The sequence below is a fragment of the Geotrypetes seraphini genome, chromosome 9 (assembly GCF_902459505.1).
Source record: "Geotrypetes seraphini chromosome 9, aGeoSer1.1, whole genome shotgun sequence".
Classification (NCBI taxonomy): domain Eukaryota; kingdom Metazoa; phylum Chordata; class Amphibia; order Gymnophiona; family Dermophiidae; genus Geotrypetes; species Geotrypetes seraphini.
In genome coordinates this window covers 188,665,548-188,690,748 of record NC_047092.1, presented here as the reverse complement: position 1 = coordinate 188,690,748, position 25,201 = coordinate 188,665,548, and the positions used below count along the sequence as shown (strand labels likewise).

General features: G+C 47.5%; 1 protein-coding gene across 1 annotated transcript in view; it reads right to left on the bottom strand.

Annotated features, from left to right (window-relative positions):
- ABCF3 (ATP binding cassette subfamily F member 3) overlaps window positions 1–23,265 on the bottom strand; it is a 65,399-nt gene extending 42,134 nt beyond the window's left edge. The window contains 4 exon segments of the mRNA XM_033959646.1: window positions 1,855–1,907; window positions 2,053–2,132; window positions 3,064–3,211; window positions 23,085–23,265. Of these exon segments, the coding sequence (XP_033815537.1) occupies window positions 1,855–1,907; window positions 2,053–2,132; window positions 3,064–3,211; window positions 23,085–23,157 (354 nt within the window). The 5' untranslated portion in view covers window positions 23,158–23,265.
- Between the last annotated feature and the right edge of the window lie 1,936 nt (window positions 23,266–25,201).

The window sequence follows — 25,201 nt, the reverse complement described above, 5'->3', positions numbered from 1 at the left end:
GGAAGAGGGATTCCCCATTCAGTGGGGTGAGTAGCGGCAACTTCAGGCAGCAACACACAGAGCTTGGCGGCTTCATGGTCTGACAATGTCGGCTCCCGCAGAGTTGGCAAAGAGATGGGGGGGGTTGGTTCTTAAAGGTCCAGATCCCCAGCACAGCCAAATTAGGCTATGCAACCAAATTCAAACGCCAGATTCCAAATTTGATGGTTCTTTTCTTTTTTTTTCGGGGAGAGGCTGCTGAGTCTTAGCAGGAGGGGAGGGAATGGGCAAGGAGGCAGGCCGTCACCACAATACGTGCACTCCCAAAGGGCACAACGCAGTGAGCTCAACTGGGCACCAGTTGACCAACTGAACCAGAAGCGGACTAACTAGATGCCAAAGCTGATAGTACAACCATCCACCCGCTTGGAGACCGAAAATATCACTGGTCTGGAACAGCGGGAAGGACATGCCAAACTTGCCACTATTAGAAACACGAAGCTGAGACCTTTGGACTCTCTCTTATGTGCTTATTATGCGGCTTCATAAACTGGTCTAGGTCTAGGTCTAGGTCCTGGCAACTCAGCTTCAATGCCAAAAAATGCAAAGTCATGCACCTGGGCAGCCAAAATTCATGCAAGACTTACACCCTTAATGGCGAGATCCTAACAAGAACTGAAGCAGAACGAGACTTAGGGGTGATTGTCAGTGAGAACATGAAGACTGCCAATCAAATGGAGCAAGCTTCATCCATGGCAAGGCAAATCATAGGTTGCATACGCAGGAGTTTCATCAGCCGTAAGCCTGAAGTCATTATGCCATTGTATAGATCTATGGTGAGGCCCAACCTGGAATACTGTGTGCAATTCTGGAGGCCATATTACCGTAAGGATGTGCTGAGACTGGAGTCGGTCCAGAGAATGGCCACCCAGATGGTCTCGGGACTCAAGGATCTCCCGTACGAGGAACGGCTGGATAAGTTGCAGCTGTACTCACTCGAGGAACGCAGAGAGAGGGGGTGACATGATCGAGACATTCAAGTATCTCACGGGCCGCATCGAGATGGAAGAAGATATCTTCTTTTTCAAGGGTCCCGCGGCAACAAGGGGGCATCCATGGAAAATCAGGGGCGGGAAACTGCACGGGGACACCAGGAAATTCTTTTTCACTGAAAGGGTGGTTGATCGCTGGAATAGTTTTCCACTTCAGGTTATTGAGGCCAGCAGCGTGCCTGATTTTAAGGCCAAATGGGATAGACACGTGGGATCTATTCACAGAGAAAGGTAGGGGAGGGTCATTGGGGTGGGCAGACTAGATGGGCCGTGGCCCTTATCTGCCGTCTATTTCTATGTTTGTATGGGTTATTTATAGAAGGTAGAATGTGGCAAATGGGTTCCTTCAGTGAAAGCTTCCCACGCTGGTCCTTGTGAGGGCACATGCGGAGATAAGAGCAGCTAAGGCTCAAATCCTGGGATCTCAAGCAGGTCAGAGAAATACCTGCCATATGCCAATCTATCTCCCGCCGAGCTAACAAGGAAAAGGTGCAAGTTCAATCCAAAGAAAAAACCCTCTCCCCCTTGGAGACAAGCAACAATACTAGAATGAAGTCCTGTACTTTGAGTCATCCTGGGGAGGAAAAGCTGGACAGCAGAGGTCAAGCAACAGTTTCAGAGCCACCAAACCCTGTCCAGCTCGATCCGTGACTTAACCCACAGCAGGTTACGTAGTCGAAAGCAAGTGCCAAAAACACGCCATATATCACAGCACAAATGTGAATGCGGGGGGGGGGGGGGGAGGAGAGAGAACGAATTGCAAATTCTACTCTTCTTAAGAGCCGGGGTCTGATCTCTACTGGCCCACAACCAGAATTCTCACCGAGGATTGCTCTTTCTTCATTTGGAGAATTGTCATAGGCTCTGACCCTGGATCTGCAGCAAAGAGATGAGAACAAATCAGATATCCTGATTAGCAGTAAACAAATACCCACCAAAATACCCCTCCTAATGCACACACACTTAACAGAGCCTGGCGCTCGGTACAAAAGCGTGAAAGAGGCAGAGGAAGGTCACTCACCGTAGTTTTCTGCTATCTTTGAGAGCTGAATTGGAGCATCCAGGAGCACCTGGTTCTGTCCTTGTGATCTCTGACTATCTCTGTAAAATAATCCCAGAAAAAGCAAGTCAAAAAATACTATTAAGTACATTCTAAGACTGTGGAGTCGGTGAAAATGTGACATTTTAGGTCATGCAATTATAATGCTTAAATTTCTTATTTTACAGATAATTTGATTAACCCATTTTTTGAGGATATGCTTTACTGTCAGAAAATATTTTGATATCAAGTTTATTTAAAATTTTTTATACCACTTAAGAATTAGACAGTTCACACGAGTTAAAACAAATATAATTATGACATGCTAATTCTTAAAATCAACAGGGAAGAACTGTCTCTTCTATTCCAAAGAACTGTTAAGTCATAAGAATGTGGTGACAAATTGGGTTTTGAAAGAGGTCGATACATTGTTGCGACCGACCCACATCTTAACATCAGCTCTGCAGAATGCTATTTCTCTGGTGTCTGCCATAGTAACTAAGTTTCCTTGAGGTTAATACACTTTTATTTTCAGATCGTAAAGATCCGCCTGGTTTATAGTTCTTTGCCGATTACAAAATGTAATATTTTATGATATTTATATTACTGAAAGAGACACCTAGAGAATGACAAAGGGCAACATTTGCCCCCACCCCTGAAAAACTGTCTGATCCCACCCGCACAAGCCTTGAATCATTATGATTTTATAATGAAATCATATTACAGTATAAAAAAACAAACAATATTCTGTACAACTGTTATTTTATAAATCACAACTACAGAACAAGTCCCCCCCCCCCCCAAAATGCTGCATAGAAAAATCATGCTAACAGAACACAAATGCCAAATCCATAATAACGGACTAAAAATGATAAAACATACATTAAATCAAAATCCATGAGGTCACACCTTGCATATAGTATAATAACTCTATAGATATATAAAGGAGTGGGAGTGAAAGGTTTTCTGTCCCATGAACCAAAGAATACTCACAGACGAAGGCTGCTGTACATACGCTGACAAATGTCCCGTATATCTTCATCATCTTTGGAGTCTCCTGACACTTCCTGCAGGAGCTCACCCACTGCTTCAAACAGGTCATCCACAGACTCTAAATCCGAGCTGTTACTGTCCACAATTCCTGAAAAATTGAACAGGACATCAGGGAGGGTGCGTGACAGCGTGCAAAGAGGGCATGAGAAAATGTTCAGAAAGCTCGCTTTATAAAGGCGCGCACACAGAATGTTTGAAAAGTTTTCTAATTCGTTATTCTAATTCTGCAGCGTTTTCATTAAGCTTCCATTCAATTTCCTATACCGTTCTCCCAGGAGAGCTCAGAATGGTTTACATGAATTTATTCAGGTACTCAAGCATTTTTCCCTGTCTGTCCCAGTGGGCTCACAATCTCTCTAATGTACCCGGGCAATGGGGGATTAAGTGACTTGCCCAGGAGCAGTGTGGGTTGGAACCCACAACCTCAGGGTGCTTTTAACCACTGCGCCACACTCTGGGGGTAGTGCGGGAAATAAATCTTTGTGAATAAATAAAATTCTCACCCACAGGTGTAACTGAGATCTAGGCTTATATACATTCATGTGGCACGACCACCCTTGCTCTGTCCAATTACCACCCCAGTGACACAGGAACACACGTGTGCAGATCATGTAAAAGGCAACTCTAGCTGTGTACATATTCTTTTTACATACTACTTCCTAAGAGCCAGTGTAGAGAGAGACAAAGACAGGCCACAGCACACACAAGTGAGACTGCAAGAGACCATATAGAGAAGAAAGTAAATGCAGTAAGAAATGTAAAAAGGAAATGCATTAACAAAGAGACCAGTAGCATCAAAGGAAAGGAATAGAAAACAAAGATGAAAATGTTATAATGCCCTTGTATCGCTCTATTTTACGGCCACACCTTGAATATTGTGTGCAGTTCTGGTTGCCGTATCTCAAGAAAGATATAACGGAATTAGGAAAGGTAGAGAGAAGGGCAACAAAAATGATAAAAGGGATGGGACGACTTTCCTATGAGGAGAGGCTAAAGTGGCTATGGCTCTTCAGTTTGAAGAGATGGCTCGGGGGTGATATGAGACAGGTCTATAAAATACTGAGTGGAGCGGAAAGGTAGATTTGAAGGAGAAATTAGGTTCTTACCTGCTAATTTTCTTTCTTTTAGTCCCTCCAGACTGGCGCAGAAACAAATGGGTTTACGTTCCTCTGCCAGCAGGTGGAGACTGAGACACGGACTTTTTACAGTTCAAATGGGCTGTGAAGTCCCATCTACAATCAGTCTGATGAATAGCCAAGCAGGAACTAAGTAAGAACTTAAGAATTGTGACCTATAACACAACAACTCCACTCTCATATGGAGAAGTCAAAATAGGTGGGCCGGATTGGACAGGAGGATACTGTTGGACAGAACCTTCAAAACGTCTTTACAGTTCACCAGCTAAACTAGACAAACCAAACACTGCTCCTCAAAAACAACCAATAAAAATATACCACAGAAAAAAACATACTCTTCGCAAAAATCACTGAACCAAAAACAGGGCGGGGTTTCTGGAGGGACTAGAAAGAAAATTAGCAGGTAAGAACCTAATTACTTTCTTTATTGTCCCTCCAGACTGGAACAGAACGGATGGGATGTATCTAGAGCAGGGGTCCCCAAAGTCCCTCTTTAAGGGCCGAATCCAGTCGGGTTTTCAGGATTTCCCCAATGAATATGCATTGAAAGCAGTGCATGCACATAGATCTCATGCATATTTATTGGGGAAATCCTGAAAACCCGACTGGATTCGGCCCTCAAGGAGGGACTTTGGGGACCCCTGCTCTAGAGAATGATGCGTGGAAAAAATTTGTCCCCATGAGCTCGGCCTGTCCCCACCTCGTCCCTGCCAGCTCAGTCCCCGTCCCCACCCCATCCCCACAAGCCATCTGATCCCACCAGCCTGCAAAAACCTTGAATACTTATGATTTCATACTGAACTTATTTTATTAAAGTATAAAAAGAAACAATGTTCTGTACAACTGTCATTTTATAAACACAAATAATACAGAGCAAGGATCAACAAAAGCCCTGTGTCCCCTCCCCTTCAAATATATCCCCTCCACTATCGAGAAAACTGAATAAACCAAATTATTACAGAATGCCACACAGAAATATCATGCTAACAGAATACTGCAGTCACACATGACAGGAACAGTGTTAGGGGAATGCAATAAGGGCAACTGCCCCCTGGTCAGGAGAGAGCCCTAAGCCAGCTGGAAAGCTAAATGAACCAATGAAGATAACTCAAGAGAACAAGCGCACCCTAAGCACAAATAAAAAGCCAATCAAGGAAGTAAAAAGAACAAAACTACACGACGGCCTCCTAGCCACTCAAGCCGCAAGGCTGGACAACCAGATCTCCAACCTTCTGATGACCACCCCAGACTATAGGACGTTCAGAAAAGAAATAAAAACCACACTTTTCAAGAATATTCCTGAAGCAGCAATAACATCACGACCTCTTAGTAACTCTAAAACCGACATCTGATCTACCCATTACTGCACTAACAACAACAAAAGAACCTCCACTATGACCAACTATTAATTCTCTTACAAACCACCTCACCCTCAACAACCCGTTAATGTTTATAAAATCTACAACTTACCTCTCTAGCCAATCATTGTAACTCTGTATTTTTAAATTAACCTTTTGTAATCCGCCTTGAACCACAAGGTAATGGCGGAATAGAAATCCCTAATGTAATGTAATGTAATGTATTACTGTTGGGGGATTCCATCATCAGAGGCATTAACCTTGGAACACAAGGTGAGGAGACCAAAATAGTGAAATGTCTTCCAGGATCCTCAGCTACCAGGAGTTCCAGGCAAATACAGATTATAATTAAGGAAGAAACTAAGGATTTTAACACTGATGTTGTTATCCATCTGGGAACAAATGACTTGGCCAACAACTCCACACTTGCAGCACAGAAAGCTTTTCGGGAGCTTGGTGAGGGCGTGGAACCTTTTGTAAAGACTTGAGCTTTTTCTGAAATACTGCCTTCATATGGAAAGGGAGAGCAAAGAGTGAAAAACACAGAGGGCTTTAATAGATGGCTCAGAGCCTGGTGTCATCAAGAAGGCTTCAGGTACATAGGAGGATAGGGAAATACATGGAAGGACAAGAAGCTATATTGCACTGATGGGCTACATATTACTACAGCAGGAAAAAGAAACCTTGCAGAGAAATTTAGACAATATTTTTCTAGGCATTTAAACTAGAAGGTGGGGGTGGTGTATGTACGAAGGACAATTATAGAGACCACCCCCGGCAAAAGAAAAAGATGTGATAGTAGTAAAGGCTGCAACATAAGCAATATCAGCAACTCATTTCTTAGTATTGCAACGGAAAGTGAAACGACACAAAAATCCATACGAAAAAGGAGATTATCGCTGAAAAATAGCTGGAAAGCGATGACCACAAATGCTCGCAGTCTAAGCAACAAAGTTCATGATCTGCAAGCCCTGATATTAGAGGCAGATCTAGATATTGTTGCTATCACAGAGACATGGTTCAGTGAATCACATGGATGGGATGCAAACATACCGGGATATAATCTTTTTAGGAAGGACAGAGATGGTCATAAAGGTGGAGGAGTAGCTCTCTATGTAAAGATCAATATCCAAGTGACCTAAATGCAAGGGACCTGGGGAGAGGAAGAAGCGGTATGGATTGCTCTGAAAAGAGAAGATGGAACTTCTATTTATGTGGGTGTAGTCTACAGACCTCCGACTCAATCGCAGCAAATTGATAAGGATCTGATTGTGGATATCCAAAAGTTTGGAAGGAAAGAGGAGATTCTGCTGTTGGGAGATTTCAACCTGCCGGATGCGGACTGGAATGTTCCGTCTGCAGAATCGGAAAGAAGTAGGGAGATTGTGGATGCCTTTCAAGAGGCTCTGCTCAGACAAATGGTGACGGAACCCACAAGGGAAAAAAGCGATATTGGATCTGGTCCAATGGAGAGAGTATCTCTAATGTTCGAGTGGGTGCTCACCTGGGAAGTAGCGATCATCAAACGGTTTGGTTTGATATAACGGCTAAAATGGAGAGCGGCCGCACGATACTTAAAGTCCTAGATTTCAAACGTACGGACTTTAATGCAATGGGAAAGTACCTGAAGAAAGAATTGTTAGGATGGGAGGACATAAGAAAAGTGGAAAGACAGTGGTCTAAGCTGAAAGGAGCGATAAAATGGCTAAGGACCTTTATGTGAAGAAAATCAATAAAAACAAGAGAAAAAGGAAGCCGATATGGTTCTCCAACCTAGTGGCTGAGAAAATAAAGGCGAAAGAGTTGGCATTCGTGAAATATAAAAAAAACCAAGAATAGGAGAGCAGAAAGGACTACAGGGTGAAACTGAAAGAAGCCAAGAGAGAGATATGTCTGGCGAAAGCACAGGCGGAAGAACAAATGGCTAAAAATGTAAAAAAGGGAGACAAAACTTTTTCAGATATATTAGTGAAAGGAAGAAAATGAAAAATGGAATTGCTAGGCTAAAAGATGGTGGGAACCAATATGTGGAGAGTGATGAGAAAGCAAATGTGCTAAACAAATACTTCTGTTCTGTGTTCACAGAAGAAAATCCTGGAGAAGAACCGAGATTGTCTGGCAAAGTTACACAAGAAAATGGAGTAGATTCTGCGCCGTTCACGGAGGAGGGTGTTTATGAGCAACTTGAAAAACTGAAGGTGGACAAAGTGATGGGACCAGACGGGATCCATCCCAGGATACTAAGGGAGCTCAGAGAGGTTCTGGCGAGTCCTATTAAAGACTTGTTCAACAAATCTCTGGAGACGTGAGTGATTCCTGGGGATTGGAGGAGAGCGGATGTGGTGTCTATTCATAAAAGTGGTCACAGGGATGAAGCAGGAAACTACAGGCTGGTGAGCCTCACTTCAGTTGTTCGAAAAATAATGGAAGTGTTGCTGAAAGAAAGGATAGTGTACTTCCTTGAATCTAATGGGTTACAGGATCAGAGGCAACATGGCTTTACAAAAGGTAAATTGTGCCAAACGAACCTGATTGAATTTTTTGATTGGGTGACCAGAGAGCTGGATCGAGGACATATGCTAGATGTAATTTACTTGGATTTCAGCAAAGCCTTTGATACAGTTCCTCATAGGAGGCTGTTGAACAAACTTGAAGGGCTGAAGTTAGGACCCAAAGTGGTGAACTGGGTCAGAAACTGGCTGTCGGACAGACGCCAGAGGGTGGTGGTTAATGAATGTCGCTCGAAGGAAGGCAAGGTGAGTAGTGGAGTCCCTCAGGGTTCGGTGCTGGGGCCAAACCTGTTCAATATGTTTGTGAGTGACACTGCTGAAGGGTTAGAAGAAAAAGTGTGCCTTTTTGCAGATGATACCAAGATTTGTAACAGAGTAGACACCGAAGAGGGAGTGGAAAATATGAAAAAGGATCTGCAAAAGTTAGAGGAATGGTCTAATGCCTGGCAACTAAAATTCAATGCAAAGAAATGCAGAGTAATGCATTTGGGGATTAATAATAGGAAGGAACCATATATGATGGAGAAGAGAAGCTGATATGCATGGACAGGGAGAGGGACCTTGGGGTGATAAGTGTCCAAAGATCTAAAGGCGAAAAAACAGTGTGACAAGGCAGTGGCTGCTGCCAAAAGGATGCTGAGCTGTATAAAGAGAGGCGTAATCAGTAGAAGGAAGAAGGTGTTGATGCCCCTGTACAGGTCATTGGTAAGACCCCATTTGGAGTATTGTGTTCAGTTTTGGAGACCGTATCTGGCGAAGGACGTAAGAAGACTTGAGGAGGGGCGATGAAAATGATAGGAGGCTTGCGCCAGAAGACGTATGAGGAGAGACTGGAAGCCCTGAATATTTATACCCTAGAAGAAAGGAGAGACAGGGGACATATGATTCAGACGTTCAAATACTTGAAGGGTATTAACGTAGAACAAAATCTTTTCCAGAGAAAGGAAAATGGTAAAACCAGAGGACATAATTTGAGGTTGAAGGGTGGTAGATACAGGGGCAATGTTAGGAAATTCTACTTTACGGAGAGGGTGGTGGATGCCTGGAATGAGCTCCCGAGAGAGGTAGTGGAAAGTAAAACTGTGACTGAGTTCAAAGAAGCATGGGATGAACACAGAGGATTTAGAATCAGAAAATAATATTAAATATTGAACTAAGGCCAGTACTGGGCAGACTTGCACGGTCTGAGTCTGTATATGGCCGTTTGATGGAGGATGGGCTGGGGAGGGCTTCAATGGCTGGGAGGGTGTAGATGGGCTGGAGTAAGTCTTAACAGAGATTTCGGAAGTTGGAACCCAAGCACAGTACCGGGTAAAGCTTTGGATTCTTGCTCAGAAATAACTAAGAAGAAAAAAAAAAAATTTAAATTGAATCAGGTTGGGCAGACTGGATGGACCATTTGGGTCTTTATCTGCCGTCATCTACTATGTTACTATGTTACTAAAGCAGCACAGCCTGGGCTATGCAGTCCCCAGTTACGTCTAACACCAGCTCTAGCAGGATACATATGTCAAATCTGATATATTCTAATCATAAAATAGAAAATAAAATTATTTTTTTTCTATCTTTGTTGTCTCGTCATTTTATTCTTCAAATCATGTTGGTCTCAGGTGCTGGTCTCTGATTTCTTTTGTCTTCTCTTAACTCACTTGCCAGGGTCTCCTGACCATGACATTTCTTCTATCTCTGTATATGTATTATTCCCCATGTTCAGGAATTCCCTTCTCTCTGTCTCTGTATCCTTTCTATGCCATCATCATTTCATCATTCTTTGATCCTCTCCTCTTGTGTACAACATTACTTCTCCATATCCCTATTCCCCCCCCCCTGTTCAGCATAAGAACATAAGAATAGCCTTACTAGGTCAGACCAATGGTCCATCAAGCCCAGTAGTCCATTCTCACAGTGGCCAATCCAGGTCACTAGCACCTGGCCAAAACCCAAGGAGTAGCAATATTCTATGCTACCGATCCAGGGCAAGCAGTGGCTCTCTGGTCCCATGTCTTTCTCAATAACAGACTATGGACTTTTCCTCCAGGAACTTGTCCAAACCTTCCTTAAAACCAGCTATGCTATCTACTCCTACCACATCTTCCTTCTGCATTCATATTCACCCTCATGTCTAGCCATCTTTTCTGTGTCCATATACCACCCCCATGCAGATGCAGCATTCCCCTTTTTGTCCCTGTTCCTAAGTTCCCATCCATGCCCATCATCTCCCTGTGTCCAGCTTCCCCCTCTCTTATACCAATGTGTCTCTCACTTTCCTCCCTCCACTATGTTCAATATTTCATTCCCTTGGTTCAGCTTTTCTCTTTCTCCCTGCAGGTCTTGCACCTCTCTCCCTTCCTCTAGCACCCTTCCCATGGGTTTAACACCTCTATCCCCTCCCTTTAGCACCCAGGTGTAGGTCTGGCACCTCTCCCTTCCCTCCCACTCTACTCACCTGTTTCCCTTCCCCCCAATCCCCAGACAAGATCCAGCAACTGTCTCCCTTCCCTTCAGCTCCAGCCGGTCCAGCAGCTCAAGCAACTTCCTCCCCCCTTTGCATGTGCAGCAGCAGCCTCCCTTTGTGAGTCCAGCAGCCCCCTCCCTCCCTATCGTGGGCCCATCAGCCCCTCCCCCTTGCACCTTCCCTCCTTGCTCATGATTGTGGACTGCAAAATCAAAACAACAAATCTGCGACGCTCCTGGGGTGGGCCTACCAGCCTATTAGAATCTTCCTGCACAAAGGGCTGTTCTGGAACCTTCTTGCCACCGAGTCCCTCCTTCCGATGTAACTTCTGACTGGCACAAGAGAACTTTTAGCCCAAGAGGCTGCCTGACCCCAAGTGGAATGAGCTTTGAGAAAATGTGGAACAGGTTTCTTCTGAAGAAGGTGCACCGAAGTGATAGCCTCTTGCTTTAGAAGCACTGTCCCCCTTGCAAGGACCCACGAGAAGGACAAAAAGACGATCTGACTAATGGAACTCCTGGGTCCACTGGATGTAAGCGCAAAAGAACTTACAGACATCCAATTTGCACAACTGTCTCTGCTTCAAAGAGCCCTCCTAACTACTCAAGACCGTGGACTGGTTAACATGAAAAGGAGAAATGACCTTAGGAAGAAAGGAAGGAACCGGCTGCAGCATGACCCGCTCCCTAGAGAACTCCAGGAAGGGAAGCCTACACGAAAAGGCCTGCAGTTAGGAAACATGTATCGCAAAAGTAATGGCCACCCGGAACACAGCCTTAACAGTAAAATCCTTTAACGTGCAGGAGCCAAGAGGCTCAAAAGGATGACGAATGAGCATGGAAAGAACCAGATTGAGATCCCAGGCTGGAACCAAAAGACGAACTGGCGGCAAGAGCAATTTTGTTGCTCTCAATAAATGAATCACACTCACAGAAGAAGCCAAACACTGACTGTGCAACAGACCGCGAAAAGAAGGCAAGGCCGCAACCTGAATCCTTAGAAAGGGCCAGGCAAGACTCCACTCCAGGCCATCCTGCAAAAACTCCAAGTTGTGAGGCAAAGATGCACAAAGGGGAACCACGCCACAAGCAGAATACCACTCATAAGCCCAAGAGGTGGAAAGTCTCTGAGATCCTAAGAGGGTAGAGATCACCTTATCCAAATAGCCTTACTTAGGCGATCCAAGGTACTCCAAGCACTGAGATGGAATCAACTGGCTCTTGGAGAGGTTGACCACCCAGCCCAGCGACGGCAGAAACTCCACAACTCGAATCATGATCGGGGAGCTCTCCTGAAAAGACTTCACTCGAATAAAACAGTCATCCAGATAGGGATGGATCGGAATGCCCTCCTTGTGGAAGGCTACTGCCACCACTACTACCATAATCTCGTCTACCACCCTGGGATACCTCGTCTACCACCCTGGGATATGGACTCAGTACTCCTCTCTTCTTCCTCCCTGAGGTACTATATATAGGCTCACATTCTTCCTCCTGGGGTACCACGTATAGGCTCAATACTCCTCTCTTCTTCCTCCCTGGGGTACCACGTATGGACTCGGTACTCCTCAGTTCTTCCTCAATGGGGTATTACTTTTGGGCTCGGTACTCCTCTCTTCTTCCTCCCTGTGGTCCCACGTATGGGCTCGATACTCCTCACTTCTTCCTCAATGGGGTATTACTTATGGGCTCGGTCTTTTCTTCTTCCTCAATGGGGTACCGCTTATGGGCTCGGTATTCCTCTCTTCTTCAACGGGGTACCGCTTATGGTCTCGGTATTCCTCTCTTCTTCCTCCCTGGGGTATTACTTATGGGCTCGGTACTCCTCTCTTCTTCAACGGGGTACTGCTTATGGGCTCGATACTCCTCTCTTCTTCCTCAAAGGGGTACCACTTATGGGCTCGGTACTTCACTCTTCTTCCTCAACGGGGTACCGCTTATGGGCTCGGTACTCCTCTCTTCTTTTAATGGGGTACCGCTTATGGGCTCGGTACTCCTCACTTCTTCCTCCCTGGGGTATTACTTTTGGGCTCGGTACTCCTCTCTTCTTCCTCCCTGTGGTCCCACGTATGGGCTCGATACTCCTCACTTCTTCCTCAATGGGGTATTACTTATGGGCTCGGTCTTTTCTTCTTCCTCAATGGGGTACCGCTTATGGGCTCGGTATTCCTCTCTTCTTCAATGGGGTACCGCTTATGGGCTCGGTATTCCTCTCTTCTTCCTCCCTGGGGTATTACTTATGGGCTCGGAACTCCTCTCTTCTTCAACGGGGTACTGCTTATGGGCTCGATACTCCTCTCTTCTTCCTCAAAGGGGTACCACTTATGGGCTCGGTACTTCACTCTTCTTCCTCAACGGGGTACCGCTTATGGGCTTGGTACTTCTCTTTTAATGGGGTACCGCTTATGGGCTCGGTACTCCTCTCTTCTTCCTCCATGGGGTATTACTTATGGGCTCGGTACTCCTCTCTTCTTCCTCAACATGGTACCGCTTATGGGCACGATACTCCTCTCTTCTTCCTCCCTGGGGTATTACTTATGGGCTTGATACTCTGCTCTTCTTCAAAGGGTACCGCTTATTGGCTCGGTACTACTCTCTTCTTCCTCCCTTGGGGTACCGCTTATGGGCTCGGTACTTCTCTCTTCTTCCTCAACGGGGTACCGCTATTGGGCTCGGTACTCCTCTCTTTTTCCTCAACGGGGTACCACTTATGGGCTCGGTACTCCTCTCTTCAACAGGGTTCAACTTATGGGCTCGGTACTCCTCTCTTTTTCCTCAACGGGGTACCACTTATGGGCTCGGTACTCCTCTCTTCAACAGGGTACAACTTATGGGCTCGGTCCTCCTCTCTTCAACAGGGTACCACTTATGGGCTCGGTACTCCTCTCTTCTTCCTCCCTGGGGTATTACTTTTGGGCTCGGTACTCCTCTCTTCTTCCTCCCTGGGGTCCCACGTATGAGCTCGATACTCCTCACTTCTTCCTCAATGGGGTATTACTTATGGGCTCGGTCTTTTCTTCTTCCTCAATGGGGGTACCGCTTATGGGCTCGGTATTCCTCTCTTCTTCAATGGGGTACCGCTTATGGGCTCGGTATTCCTCTCTTCTTCCTCCCTGGGGTATTACTTATGGGCTCGGAACTCCTGGTACCGCTTATGGGCTCGATACTCCTCTCTTCTTCCTCAAAGGGGTACCACTTATGGGCTCGGTACTTCACTCTTCTTCCTCAACGGGGTACCGCTTATGGGCTTGGTACTTCTCTTTTAATGAGGTACCGCTTATGGGCTCGGTACTCCTCTCTTCTTCCTCCATGGGGTATTACTTATGGGCTCGGTACTCCTCTCTTCTTCCTCAACATGGTACCGCTTATGGGCACGATACTCCTCTCTTCTTCCACCCTGGGGTATTACTTATGGGCTCGATACTCTTCTCTTCTTCAAAGGGTACCGCTTATTGGCTCGGTACTACTCTCTTCTTCCTCCCTTGGGGTACCGCTTATGGGCTCGGTACTTCTCTCTTCTTCCTCAACGGGGTACCGCTATTGGGCTCGGTACTCCTCTCTTTTTCCTCAACGGGGTACCACTTATGGGCTCGGTACTCCTCTCTTCAACAGGGTTCAACTTATGGGCTCGGTACTCCTCTCTTTTTCCTCAACGGGGTACCACTTATGGGCTCGGTACTCCTCTCTTCAACAGGGTACAACTTATGGGCTCGGTACTCCTCTCTTCAACAGGGCACCACTTATGGGCTCGGTACTCCTCTCTTCTTCCTCCCTGGGGTATTACTTTTGGGCTCGGTACTCCTCTCTTCTTCCTCCCTGGGGTCCCACGTATGAGCTCGATACTCCTCTCTTCTTCCTCAATGGGGTATTACTTATGGGCTCGGTCTTTTCTTCTTCCTCAATGGGGTACCGCTTATGGGCTCGGTATTCCTCTCTTCTTCAACGGGGTATCGCTTATGGGCTCAGTATTCCTCTCTTCTTCCTCCCTGGGGTATTACTTATGGGCTCGAAACTCCTCTCTTCTTCAACGGGGTACTGCTTATGGGCTCGGTACTCCTCTCTTCTTCCTCCCTGGGGTATTACTTATGGGCTCAGTACTCCTCTCTTCTTCCTCAACGGGGTACCGCTTATGGGCACGATACTCCTCTCTTCTTCCTTAATGGGGTACTGCTTATGGGCTCGGTACTCCTCTCTTCTTCCTCAACGGGGTACCGCTTATGGGCTCAGTACTCCTCTCTTCTTCCTCCCTAGGGTACTGCTTATGGGCTCGGTACTTCTCTCTTCTTCCTCAACGGGGTACCGCTTATGGGCTCGATACTCCTCTCTTTTTCCTCAACGGGCAGTGTTCTCCCTAGGGCCTTTCAGCCGGGCGGTTCGCCCGGCTAATTTAGTTGACCGCCCGGCTGCTATCCTTCACGAATCCTGCAGCTGACGCCGCTGCTCAACATTTTTTTTTAAAAACCCCACCTCTCATCGGCTGGAGATTTGGCGCCTTAGCCCGTAGTGAACTCATGCTTCGGGGCTTTAAGGTGTGCGTGCCGGCTTCTCCTCTCTTCTCTCCGAAACCGGAAGTTACGTCCTGGGGGGTGGGGGGAAGAGAAGGGAAGCCGGCATGCACACCTTAGAGCCTCGAAACATGAGTTTGCTACAGGCTAAGGCAGGAGACTGGTCAACGATGAATGGAAGCTTACAACTTGCTTCGGGCCTTCCTTGCTGCCGTGTCCTAATTTCTGTTTCCGCGAAGGCAGGACCCGGCAACGAGGAAGGCCCGAAGCAAGGAAAGAGCAGCAAGTTGTAAGCTTCCCTCCGTCACTGACCTATGGAAGATAGTCAGCAATGGAGGGAAGCTTGCGACTCTGCCGATTCAAAGATGACATGAACTTCATTCAGGAGGGCAATAATAGCAGTCATTGGTCTTTCCAAAAGGCTGCTTGTTGTGAATCTGCGAATTATGATAATTGTTCAAAAAATGCTCTTTCAGTCAACTTGGAAAGAAAGCACAAATTGGAGATAGATCTATATTTATTGGGGTCAGAATGATCTCCAGAGTTGGATTTGAAGATTGGATGGAGAAGGGCTTTTTTCCATATCTAATGATAAACTAACATTAATCAAATTTAAAGCAAGTAGCAAAAGGCTGTGAACAGACAGTTTTAAACACGAGGAAGGGACCGGATCTAAAGAACAAGTTGTACTTCTCATTAAAGAGAGGATTTTGGATAATTTATCCAGAGACTGAAGTGAGAAAGATGACCAGTTTGATAGGGGCAAGGTTCATGAGATAGAAGTAGTAAATGATGGAGACTGAACTACTAAAGAATCTGTAGAAAATGGTTTCGCATCTGTTGAAGAATGTTGGTAAAAATGAATGTCTAAGTTTAGTAACTTTATTGAGAAAGTGATTCCCTAAAACATCAGCTGAGGGAAACAGATTGCACAATGGAAGGTAAGAAGTGAGTCTTGATATTAATGAAAAAGACATTTTAGGGGGGTTATCAGATCTTGCATCCTGCTATTTTTTTATGATATTCCTTTTGAATGTTTCTACAGGCTTGTAGATCAGAGGAATTATGTTGATTATGCCAAACTCACTCTGTACTGATGTTTCAGGAGGTGAAGACTGCTGTGATACCAGGACTTTTTGCGTGTTGTATTAGGAATGTCTGAATTGGGGCAATGGTGTTTAAGGCTGTTTGCAGGCTCTGATTCCAGCTAATAAGGCTAGTGAAGATGGGCTACTGGGCTAGATGGACCATTGGTCTGACCCAGTAAGGCTATTCTTATGTTCTTAGAAGCTTGCTCCTCAATGGGTAAAAAAAGGAAATCCACAGGAAAGAAAGAAAGAAAAATAAAGGGGACATTCTATATGCAGTGTTCTTCCTAGAGCTTTTTAGACGGGCACTCCGTGTGGCTAATTTAGATGACCGCCCAGCTGCCATCTATCGCGAATTCTGCCGCTACTGCTGCTGCTCAACATTTTTAAAAAAACAAAACAAACAAAACCCACCTCTCACCGACTTGGAGATTTCCCGCCTTAGCTCGTAGCGAACTCATGCTTCGGAGCTCTAAGGTGTACTTGTTGGCTTCCCTTCTCTTCCCTCTGAAACGGGAAGTTATGTCCTGGGGGGGGGGGGAGGAGAAGAAAAGGGAAGCCAGCACGCACACCTTAGAGCCCCGAAGCATGAGTTCGCTACGGGCTAAGGTAGGAGATAGGTCAACGACATTGGGAAGCTTACAACTTGCTGCTTTTACTTGCTTCGGGCCTTCCTCGCTGCCGGGTCCTGCCTACTTTCTATTTCCGCGAAGGCACGACAGCTTGCGACTCTGACGATGGGAGGGATGGGAAGAAAAATGCTTCTGCTGCACCCAATTGGGGAGGGGAAGAGAAGTGCTGCAGCTGCTGCACCCAATTGGGGAGGGGAGAAGGAAGACCAGGGAAGGGAGAGGAGAGGAAAGAGATGCCAAGACCATGGGAGTGAAGGAAAGGAAAGGAGCTACCAGACTATGGAGGGGAGGGGAGAGATGTCAGGGCATATGGGGGAGGGGGAGGAGGCAGATGCCAGACCAGGTGAAAGGAAGGAAGGAGCGAAAGGAAGGAGAAGAGATGCCAGATAATGGAGTGGGAGGGGGAGATGGAAGGAGAGGGGAGAGATGCCAGGGCATGGGGGGAAAGGAAGGGAAACTAAAGGAGACAAAATGCCAGACCAGAAGGAAAGAAAAGAGAGGAGGTGCCAGAGAAGGAGGGAGAGGGAGAGATAGGAGGGAGATGCCAGGGCATGGGGGGAGAGAAGGGAAGGAGAGAGAGATACCAGACCATGGGGTGGAGCGGGAAGGAAGGAAGGAAATGAGAAGAGAGAGATGCCAGAGCATAGGGGAGGGGTGAAGCTGAAATGAATCATGTACAAAGGAGAGAAAAGGCACAGGATATAGTTTATTGAAGGGACATAGAAAGAGGGAAGATGCCATATGGAACAGAGAGGGCGGACACTGGATAGAAAGGGAAGAGAGGGTGGACAGTGGATGCAAGGGGCAGAGAGAGGGTGGACAGTAGATGGAAGGGGTAGAGAGAGAGAGGGCATAGGCTGGGTGGAAGGAGCAAAGAGAGGACAGATGTTGCATGAAAGGGAGCGAGGACAAATGCTAAATAGAAAGAAGAGCGAAGAGAAGATGATTAAAGCAGAAACGACAAAAGGTAGAAAAAATTTTTTTTTGTTGCTTTATGTAGAATCAAGTAGTATTGTAACTATTGATTAAAGTTTATAAATAGGAAATGGAAATAAGGCAGTTTTTTGGGGACTAAACCCCTTTCCTCAGGTCAAGACAGGACAGGATACCATAACAGCAGGGGTGCCCAAATGGTCGATTGCGATCGACCAGTAGATCACAAAGGCAATGTGAGTTGATCGCGTTGCCTTTGCAATCTTTTTCTTTCTGCCTCCCCGAGCCAGGCCAGGCGCGTACAAGCGCCGGACTCACAAAACTTCACCTCCGACGTCAATTCTGACGTCGGAGAGGAAGTTCTGGACCAGCCAATCGCTGCCTGGCTGGCCTGGAACTTCCTCTCCGACGTTAGAATTGACGTCAGAGGTGAAGTCTTGTGAGTCCGGTGCTTGTATGTGCCTGGCCTGGCTTGTGGAAGCAGCAGGGAGAAATCAGCGTGGTGGCTTAGGGGGTAGGGAAAGAATCAGGGAATGGAGAAATTGGTGCGATGGCTTGGGAGGGGGGAAAGAGAAAGAAAGAGAGAAAAGGGGATGGGCAGAAAGAAAAAATATTGGATTTACAGCAAGAAGAAGGAAGTACAACCAGAGACTCATGAAATCACCAGACAAAAAGGTAGGAATAATGATTTTATTTTCAATTTAGTGATCAAAATGTGTCCGTTTTGAGAATTTATATCTGCTATTTGCACTATGGCCCCCTTTTACTAAACCACAATAGCGGTTTTTAGCGCAGGGAGCCTATGAGCATTAAGAGCAGTGCAGGGCAGAGAGAGGGCATTCATGCAGCTCCCGGCACTAAAAACCACTATTGCGATTTAGTAAAAAGGGAGGGAGTATATTTGTTTATTTTTGTATAGTTGTTCCTGAGGTGGCATTGCATAGAATCGTCTGCCTTGACCTCTTTGAAAACCCGCGGAATAGAAATGATAATTAACATTTTCTCTGCATACAGTGTGCTTTGTGTTTTTTAAAAAAATTTATTGTTGGTAGATCATTTTGACTTGGTCATTTTAAAAGTAGCTCGCAAGCCCAAAAAGTGTTGGCAACCCTGCTTTAAAGCCATTTCTTGTATGACTGAATGAACTATATTTATCTTTTTTTTAGTTGTTTAAATTCATGCAGAAATAAATGGCTAGATTGAACCTAATGACTTCATTAACACCTTTCCCTTTTTTAAACCTCTATACCATTTGAAAGAGGGCAAATACTGCTTAAATTTAGTAAAAATATTCTGGCACAAGTGTCAAACCTTAAAAAAGGAAGTTATATTGAGCATTGGAAAATAATAATAATAATTAACTAATAAAAATAGTATACATTTAGGGCTCCTTTTACTAAGTTGAAATAGTGGTTTTAGCGTGCACCTAGTGCGCGCAGAATTGCCATATGTGCTAGATGCTAACGCCAGCATTGAGCTGGTGATAGTTTTCCCGCGTAGCGCGAGAGTTTGCGCACGCTAAAAATGCAAGTGCACCTTAGTAAAAGAGGGGGTTAATTTTCCCCACCACCAAATTTCCCCATCCTGCCCCACACTGCTACTTTTTCATGCCACCCGGCTGGAAAAAATTTCTGGGGAGAACACTGACGGGGTACCACTTATGGGCTCGATACTCCTTTCTTCTTCCTCCCTGGGGTACCACTTTTGGGCTCAGTACTCCTCTCTTCCTCCCTGGGGTACCGCTTATGGGCTCAGTACTTCTCTCTTCTTCCTCCTTGAGGTACAGCTTATGGGCTCGGTACTTCTCTCTTTTTCTTCAATGGGGTACCGCTTATGGGCTCGATACTCCTCTCTTCTTCCTCCCTAGGGTACCGCTTATGGGCTCGAAACTCCTCTCTTCTTCCTCCCTGGGATACCGCTTATGAGCTCGGTACTCCTCTCTTCTTCCTCAATGGTGTACCGCTAATGGGCTCGAAACTCCTCTCTTCTTCCTCCCTGGGGTACCGCTTATGGGCTCGGTACTCCTCTCTTCTTCCTCCCTTGGGTACCGCTTATGGGCTAGGTATTCCTCTCTTCTTCCTCAACAGGGTACCGCTTATGGGCTCGGTACTCCTCTCTTCTTTAACGGGGTACCGCTAATGGGCTCGAAACTTCTCTCTTCTTCCTCCCTGGGGTACCGCTTATGGGCTCGGTACTCCTCTCTTCTTCAACGGGGTACCGCTTATGGGCTCGGTACTCCTCTTCTTCCTCAACGGGGCACCGCTTATGGGCTCGGTACTCCTCTCTTCTTCCTCAACAGGGTACCGCTTATGGGCTCGGTAATCCTCTCTTCTTCCTCAACGGGGTACCGCTTATGGGCTCGGTACTCCTCTCTTCTTCCTCCCTGGGGTACCACTTATGGGCTCGGTACTTCTCTCATCTTCCTCCCTGGGGTACTACTTATGGGCTCGGTACTTCTCTCTTCTTCCTTAACGGGATACCACTTATGGGCTTGATACTCCTCTTTTCTTCCTGAATGGGGTACCGCTTATGGGCTCGGTACTCCTCTCTTCTTCCTCCCTGGGGTACCGCTTATGGGCTCGGTACTCCTCTCTTCTTCCTCCCTTGGGTACCGCTTATGGGCTCGGTATTCCTCTCTTCTTCCTCAACGGGGTACCGCTTATGGGCTCGGTACTCCTCTCTTCTTCCTCCCTGGGGTACCGCTTATGGGCTCGGTACTCCTCTCTTCTTCCTCAACAGGGTACCGCTTATGGGCTCGGTACTCCTCTCTTCTTCCTCAACAGGGTACCGCTTATGGGCTCGGTACTCCTCTCTTCTTCCTCAACGGGGTTCCGCTTATGGGCTCGGTACTCCTCTCTTCTTACTCCCTGGGGTACCGCTTATGGGCTCGGTACTCCTCTCTTCTTCCTCAACAGGGTACCGCTTATGGGCTCGGTACTCCTCTCTTCTTCCTCAACAGGGTACCACTTATGGGCTTGGTACTCCTCTCTTCTTCCTCAACGGGGTTCCGTTTATGGGCTCGGTACTCCTCTCTTCTTCAACAGGGTATCGCTTATGGGCTTGATACTCCTCTCTTCTTCCTAAATGGGGTACCGCTTATGGGCTCGGTAATCCTCTCTTCTTCCTCCCTGGGGTACCCTTATTGGCTTGATACTCCTCTTTTCTTCTTCAACGGGGTACCGCTTATGGGCTCGGTACTCCTCTCTTCTTCCTCCCTGGGGTACCGCTTATGGGCTCGGTATTCCTCTCTTCTTCCTCAACGAGGTACTGCTTATGGGCTTGACACTCCTCTCTTCTTCCTCAACGGGGTACTGCATATGGGCTTGACACTCCTCTCTTCTTCCTCAACGGGGTACCGCTTAAGGGCTCGGTACTTCTCTCTTCTTCCTCAATGGGGTATCGCTTATGGGCTTGATACTCCTCTCTTCTACCTCAACGGGGTACCGCTTAAGGGCTCGGTACTTCTCTCTTCTTCCTCAACGGGGTACCGCTTATGGGCTTGATACTCCTCTCTTCTTCCTCAATGGGGTACCGCTTATGGGCTCGGTACTTCTCTCTTCTTCCTCAATTGGGTACCACTTATTGGCTCGGTACTCCTCTCTTCTTCCTCAACGGGGTTCCGTTTATGGGCTCGTTACTCCTCTCTTCTTTCTCAACAGGGTATCGCTTATGGGCTTGATACTCCGCTCTTCTTCCTCAAAGGGGTACCGCTTAAGGGCTCGGTACTCCTCTCTTCTTCCTCAACGGGGTACAGCTTATGGGCTCGGTACTTCTCTCTTCTTCCTCAATTGGGTACCGCTTATGGGCTCGGTACTCCTCTCTTCTTCCTCAACGGGGTATCGCTTATGGGCTTGATACTCCTCTCTTCTCCCTCAATGGGGTACCGCTTATGGGCTCGGTAATCCTCTCTTCTTCCTCCCTGGGGTACCCTTATTGGCTTGATACTCCTCTTTTATTCTTGAACGGGGTACCGCTTATGGGCTCGGTACTCCTCTCTTCTTCCTCCCTGGGGTACCGCTTATGGGCTCGGTACTCCTCTCTTCTTCCTCCCTGGGGTACCGCTTATGGGCTCGGTACTCCTCTCTTCTTTCTCAACGGGGTACCGCTTATGGGCTTGATACTCCTCTCTTCTTCCTCAACGGGGTACCGCTTATGGGCTCGGTACTTCTCTCTTCTTCCTCAATTGGGTACCGCTTATGGGCTTGATACTCCTCTCTTCTTCCTCAACGGGGTACCGCTTATGGGCTCGGTACTTCTCTCTTCTTCCTCAATTGGGTACCGCTTATGGGCTTGATACTCCTCTCTTCTTCCTCAACGGGGTACCGCTTATGGGCTCTTTACTCCGCTCTTCTTCCTCAACGAGGTACCGCTTATGGGCTCTTTACTCCGCTCTTCTTCCTCAACGGGGTACCGCTTATGGGCTCGGTACTCCTCTCTTCTTTCTCAACGGGGTACCGCTTATGGGCTCGGTACTCCTCTCTTCTTTCTCAACGGGGTACCGCTTATGGGCTCGGTACTCCTCTCTTCTTTCTCAACGGGGTACCGCTTATGGGCTTGATACTCCTCTCTTCTTCCTCAACGGGATACCGCTTATGGGCTCTTTACTCCGCTCTTCTTCCTCAACGAGGTACCGCTTATGGGCTCTTTACTCCGCTCTTCTTCCTCAACGGGGTACCGCTTATGGGCTCTTTACTCCGCTCTTCTTCCTCAACGGGGTACCGCTTATGGGCTCGGTACTCCTCTCTTCTTTCTCAACGGGGTACCGCTTATGGGCTCTTTACTCCGCTCTTCTTTCTCAACGGGGTACCGCTTATGGGCTTGATACTCCTCTCTTCTTCCTCAACGGGGTACCGCTTATGGGCTCTTTACTCCGCTCTTCTTCCTCAACGAGGTACCGCTTATGGGCTCTTTACTCCGCTCTTCTTCCTCAACGGGATACCGCTTATGGGCTCGGTACTCCTCTCTTCTTTCTCAACGGGGTACCGCTTATGGGCTCGGTACTCCTCTCTTCTTTCTCAACGGGGTACCGCTTATGGGCTTGATACTCCTCTCTTCTTCCTCAACGGGGTACCGCTTATGGGCTCGGTACTTCTCTCTTCTTCCTCCCTGGGGTACTACTTATGGGCTCGGTACCCCTCTATTCTTCCTCAACAGGGTTCAAGAACTGGATCTGTGGTCACGTGTCCCTATGTAACTCCCCCAGAACCCGCGGTCTAACACCCGCATTCTGACATCAGAGTTACGCCTGCAGCCAATCAGGGCCTGGCTTCCGTCTGCCAATGACGTCATAGAGCGTTCTGCCCCCCCCCCCCCCCCGCCAGCGTCCGCGGGGTCCCTTTGCTCACCTGTCACGTATTGAAACACCTCCGCGTCCAGCTGCGGAAACTCGCTCCGCAGGATCTCCACGAAGGTCGCCATCTTCAGCCGGCCGGCATGTAGGATGCGTTCAATGCGCAGGCGCCGCAGGGCCGGAAGAAGGAGTCTCGTGGCCCATGGGCGTTGCAGTTGTTCTTAGTCGACGGCAGCTTGCGCCTATTGCCGCGCGCGTGCATGAGTACGTTTGTCGCGAAAGGGCTCTCGGGAGCTGTAGTGTAGTGTGGTGGCGGCGGCGTTAGCAGACAAGAGCAGCAGATTCAGGACCGCTGCAATCGAGCTCCTGCCAGCACGAGCTCTAGCCTTGAGCCATCCGGGTTTTCCTTCCATTGCTTTCACTGGAAGAGGGATGGGAGCAGATGCAGGTTGGACCAGTGGCACCACAACTGGGAAATAGGAATGGACTGGTCCAACTCGGGGTAATTGGGAGGGTGTTTTGCAGCAATCACAATCCTGGGGCATTGCAGGTGTCTGTTTTCAGTCACCTTTTTTTGTATTTTAGACAGTAGCAGATTCTAACTTGATAGTTGTACATGTTTAGGCTCAAAACAAAGGGGGGATAGGTAGAGCGGCACAGTTATCTGGAGTAAATCTTTATTATTACCCACAAATGCATTTTGTCTAGCAGGAAATATTTGTTCACTCAAATAAAGCTCTGCCACTCTACCTGAGGCTGGAGTAACAGCAGATTTGCATGTCTGGGGTTTGGACATGTTCCTGGAGAAAAAAAAAATCCAGTCTGCTATTAAAAGCAGATATGAGGGAAGCCAGTTTGCCTTGGCTCAGTAGTAGTGTGGAATGTTGGTACCTGGGAACTAGATTGGCCACTGTGGAAAAAGAAAACTGGCTAGAATAGATGGACCATTGGTCTGACCCAGTATGGCTTTTCTTATTACTAAATGTCTAATCATAATTCTTAGCACTCATTGCTGTAGCAAACTATGATCTTCCTGCATTACTTCTATATTCCATATTGAGGTGAGTGATCTAGTGGCAGACCTGCGGTTGTGGGGTTAAATCCCAGCACTGCACCTTGTGACCCTGGGCAAGTTACTTAATCCTTCACTGCTCCATGTACAAAATAAGTACCTATCTATATGCAGACCACTTTGAATGTGTAGCCACAAAAATGTGGGAATTTTTTTTGAATCTCCTACAACACTACTACTGGAGTTAATTCTGAGCAGTTTGCATTCACAGGAGGAGGCGGACAGAGAGGGAGAGCAGAAGAGAGCAGCGTGGGGTAGCGGCAAGAGGGAGCTCCGCCCACCCCCGACGCATCATCACTAGTGCGCCCGGACTCCCCCTTACAAGGAGGAGACCGCGGCGTTAAAGCAGCAACTTTGGGCCGGTGCAGGAGTTAGCAGGCACCAGCAAGGAGGAGGCGGACAGAGAGGGAGCGCAGCGTGGGGTAGCGGCGAGAGGGAGCGCCGCCCACCCCCGACGCGTCATCACTAACGCGCCCGGACTCCCCCTTACAAGGAGGAGACCGCGGCGTTAAAGCAGCAACTTTGGGCCGGAGTTAGCAGGCACCGGCGAGGAGACCGCAGGAGGAGGCGGACAGAGAGGGAGAGCAGAAGAGAGCAGCATGGGGTAGTGGCGAGAGGGAGCTCCGCCCACCCCTGATGCGTCATCACTAGCGCGCCCAGACTCCCCCTTACAAGGAGGAGAGCCAACGGTGCACAGCCGTTCGGCGCGCGGCGAAGGCGAGCGGAAGTCAGGAAGCTAGGCTGACAAATAGAAAACCCAAAACGTAAGTTACAGTCTTGTTGATTTTTGTTCTTACCTAGCCACACAACACACACTTAGAACAAGCAGACGCAGAAAACTCAGTAGCTCGCAGAGACCAGGCAGTCGCAGAAAACTCAGAAGCACCTGCACATCTCGCAAGAAACAGGAAGACAGCTAACAGGAGGTCAGGACACACACAGCCGGTTGGGCAAAAGCACAGACAGCTTAGAAGGGGAACCAGATATGATCGGCAGCAGAAGACAGAAGATGAGCTTTCCAGTCTTCTGCACCGGCTGCAGTATGTATGACTACCTCCCCTCGGGGGCTAGGGCATATGTTTGCAGTCGATGCATGGAGC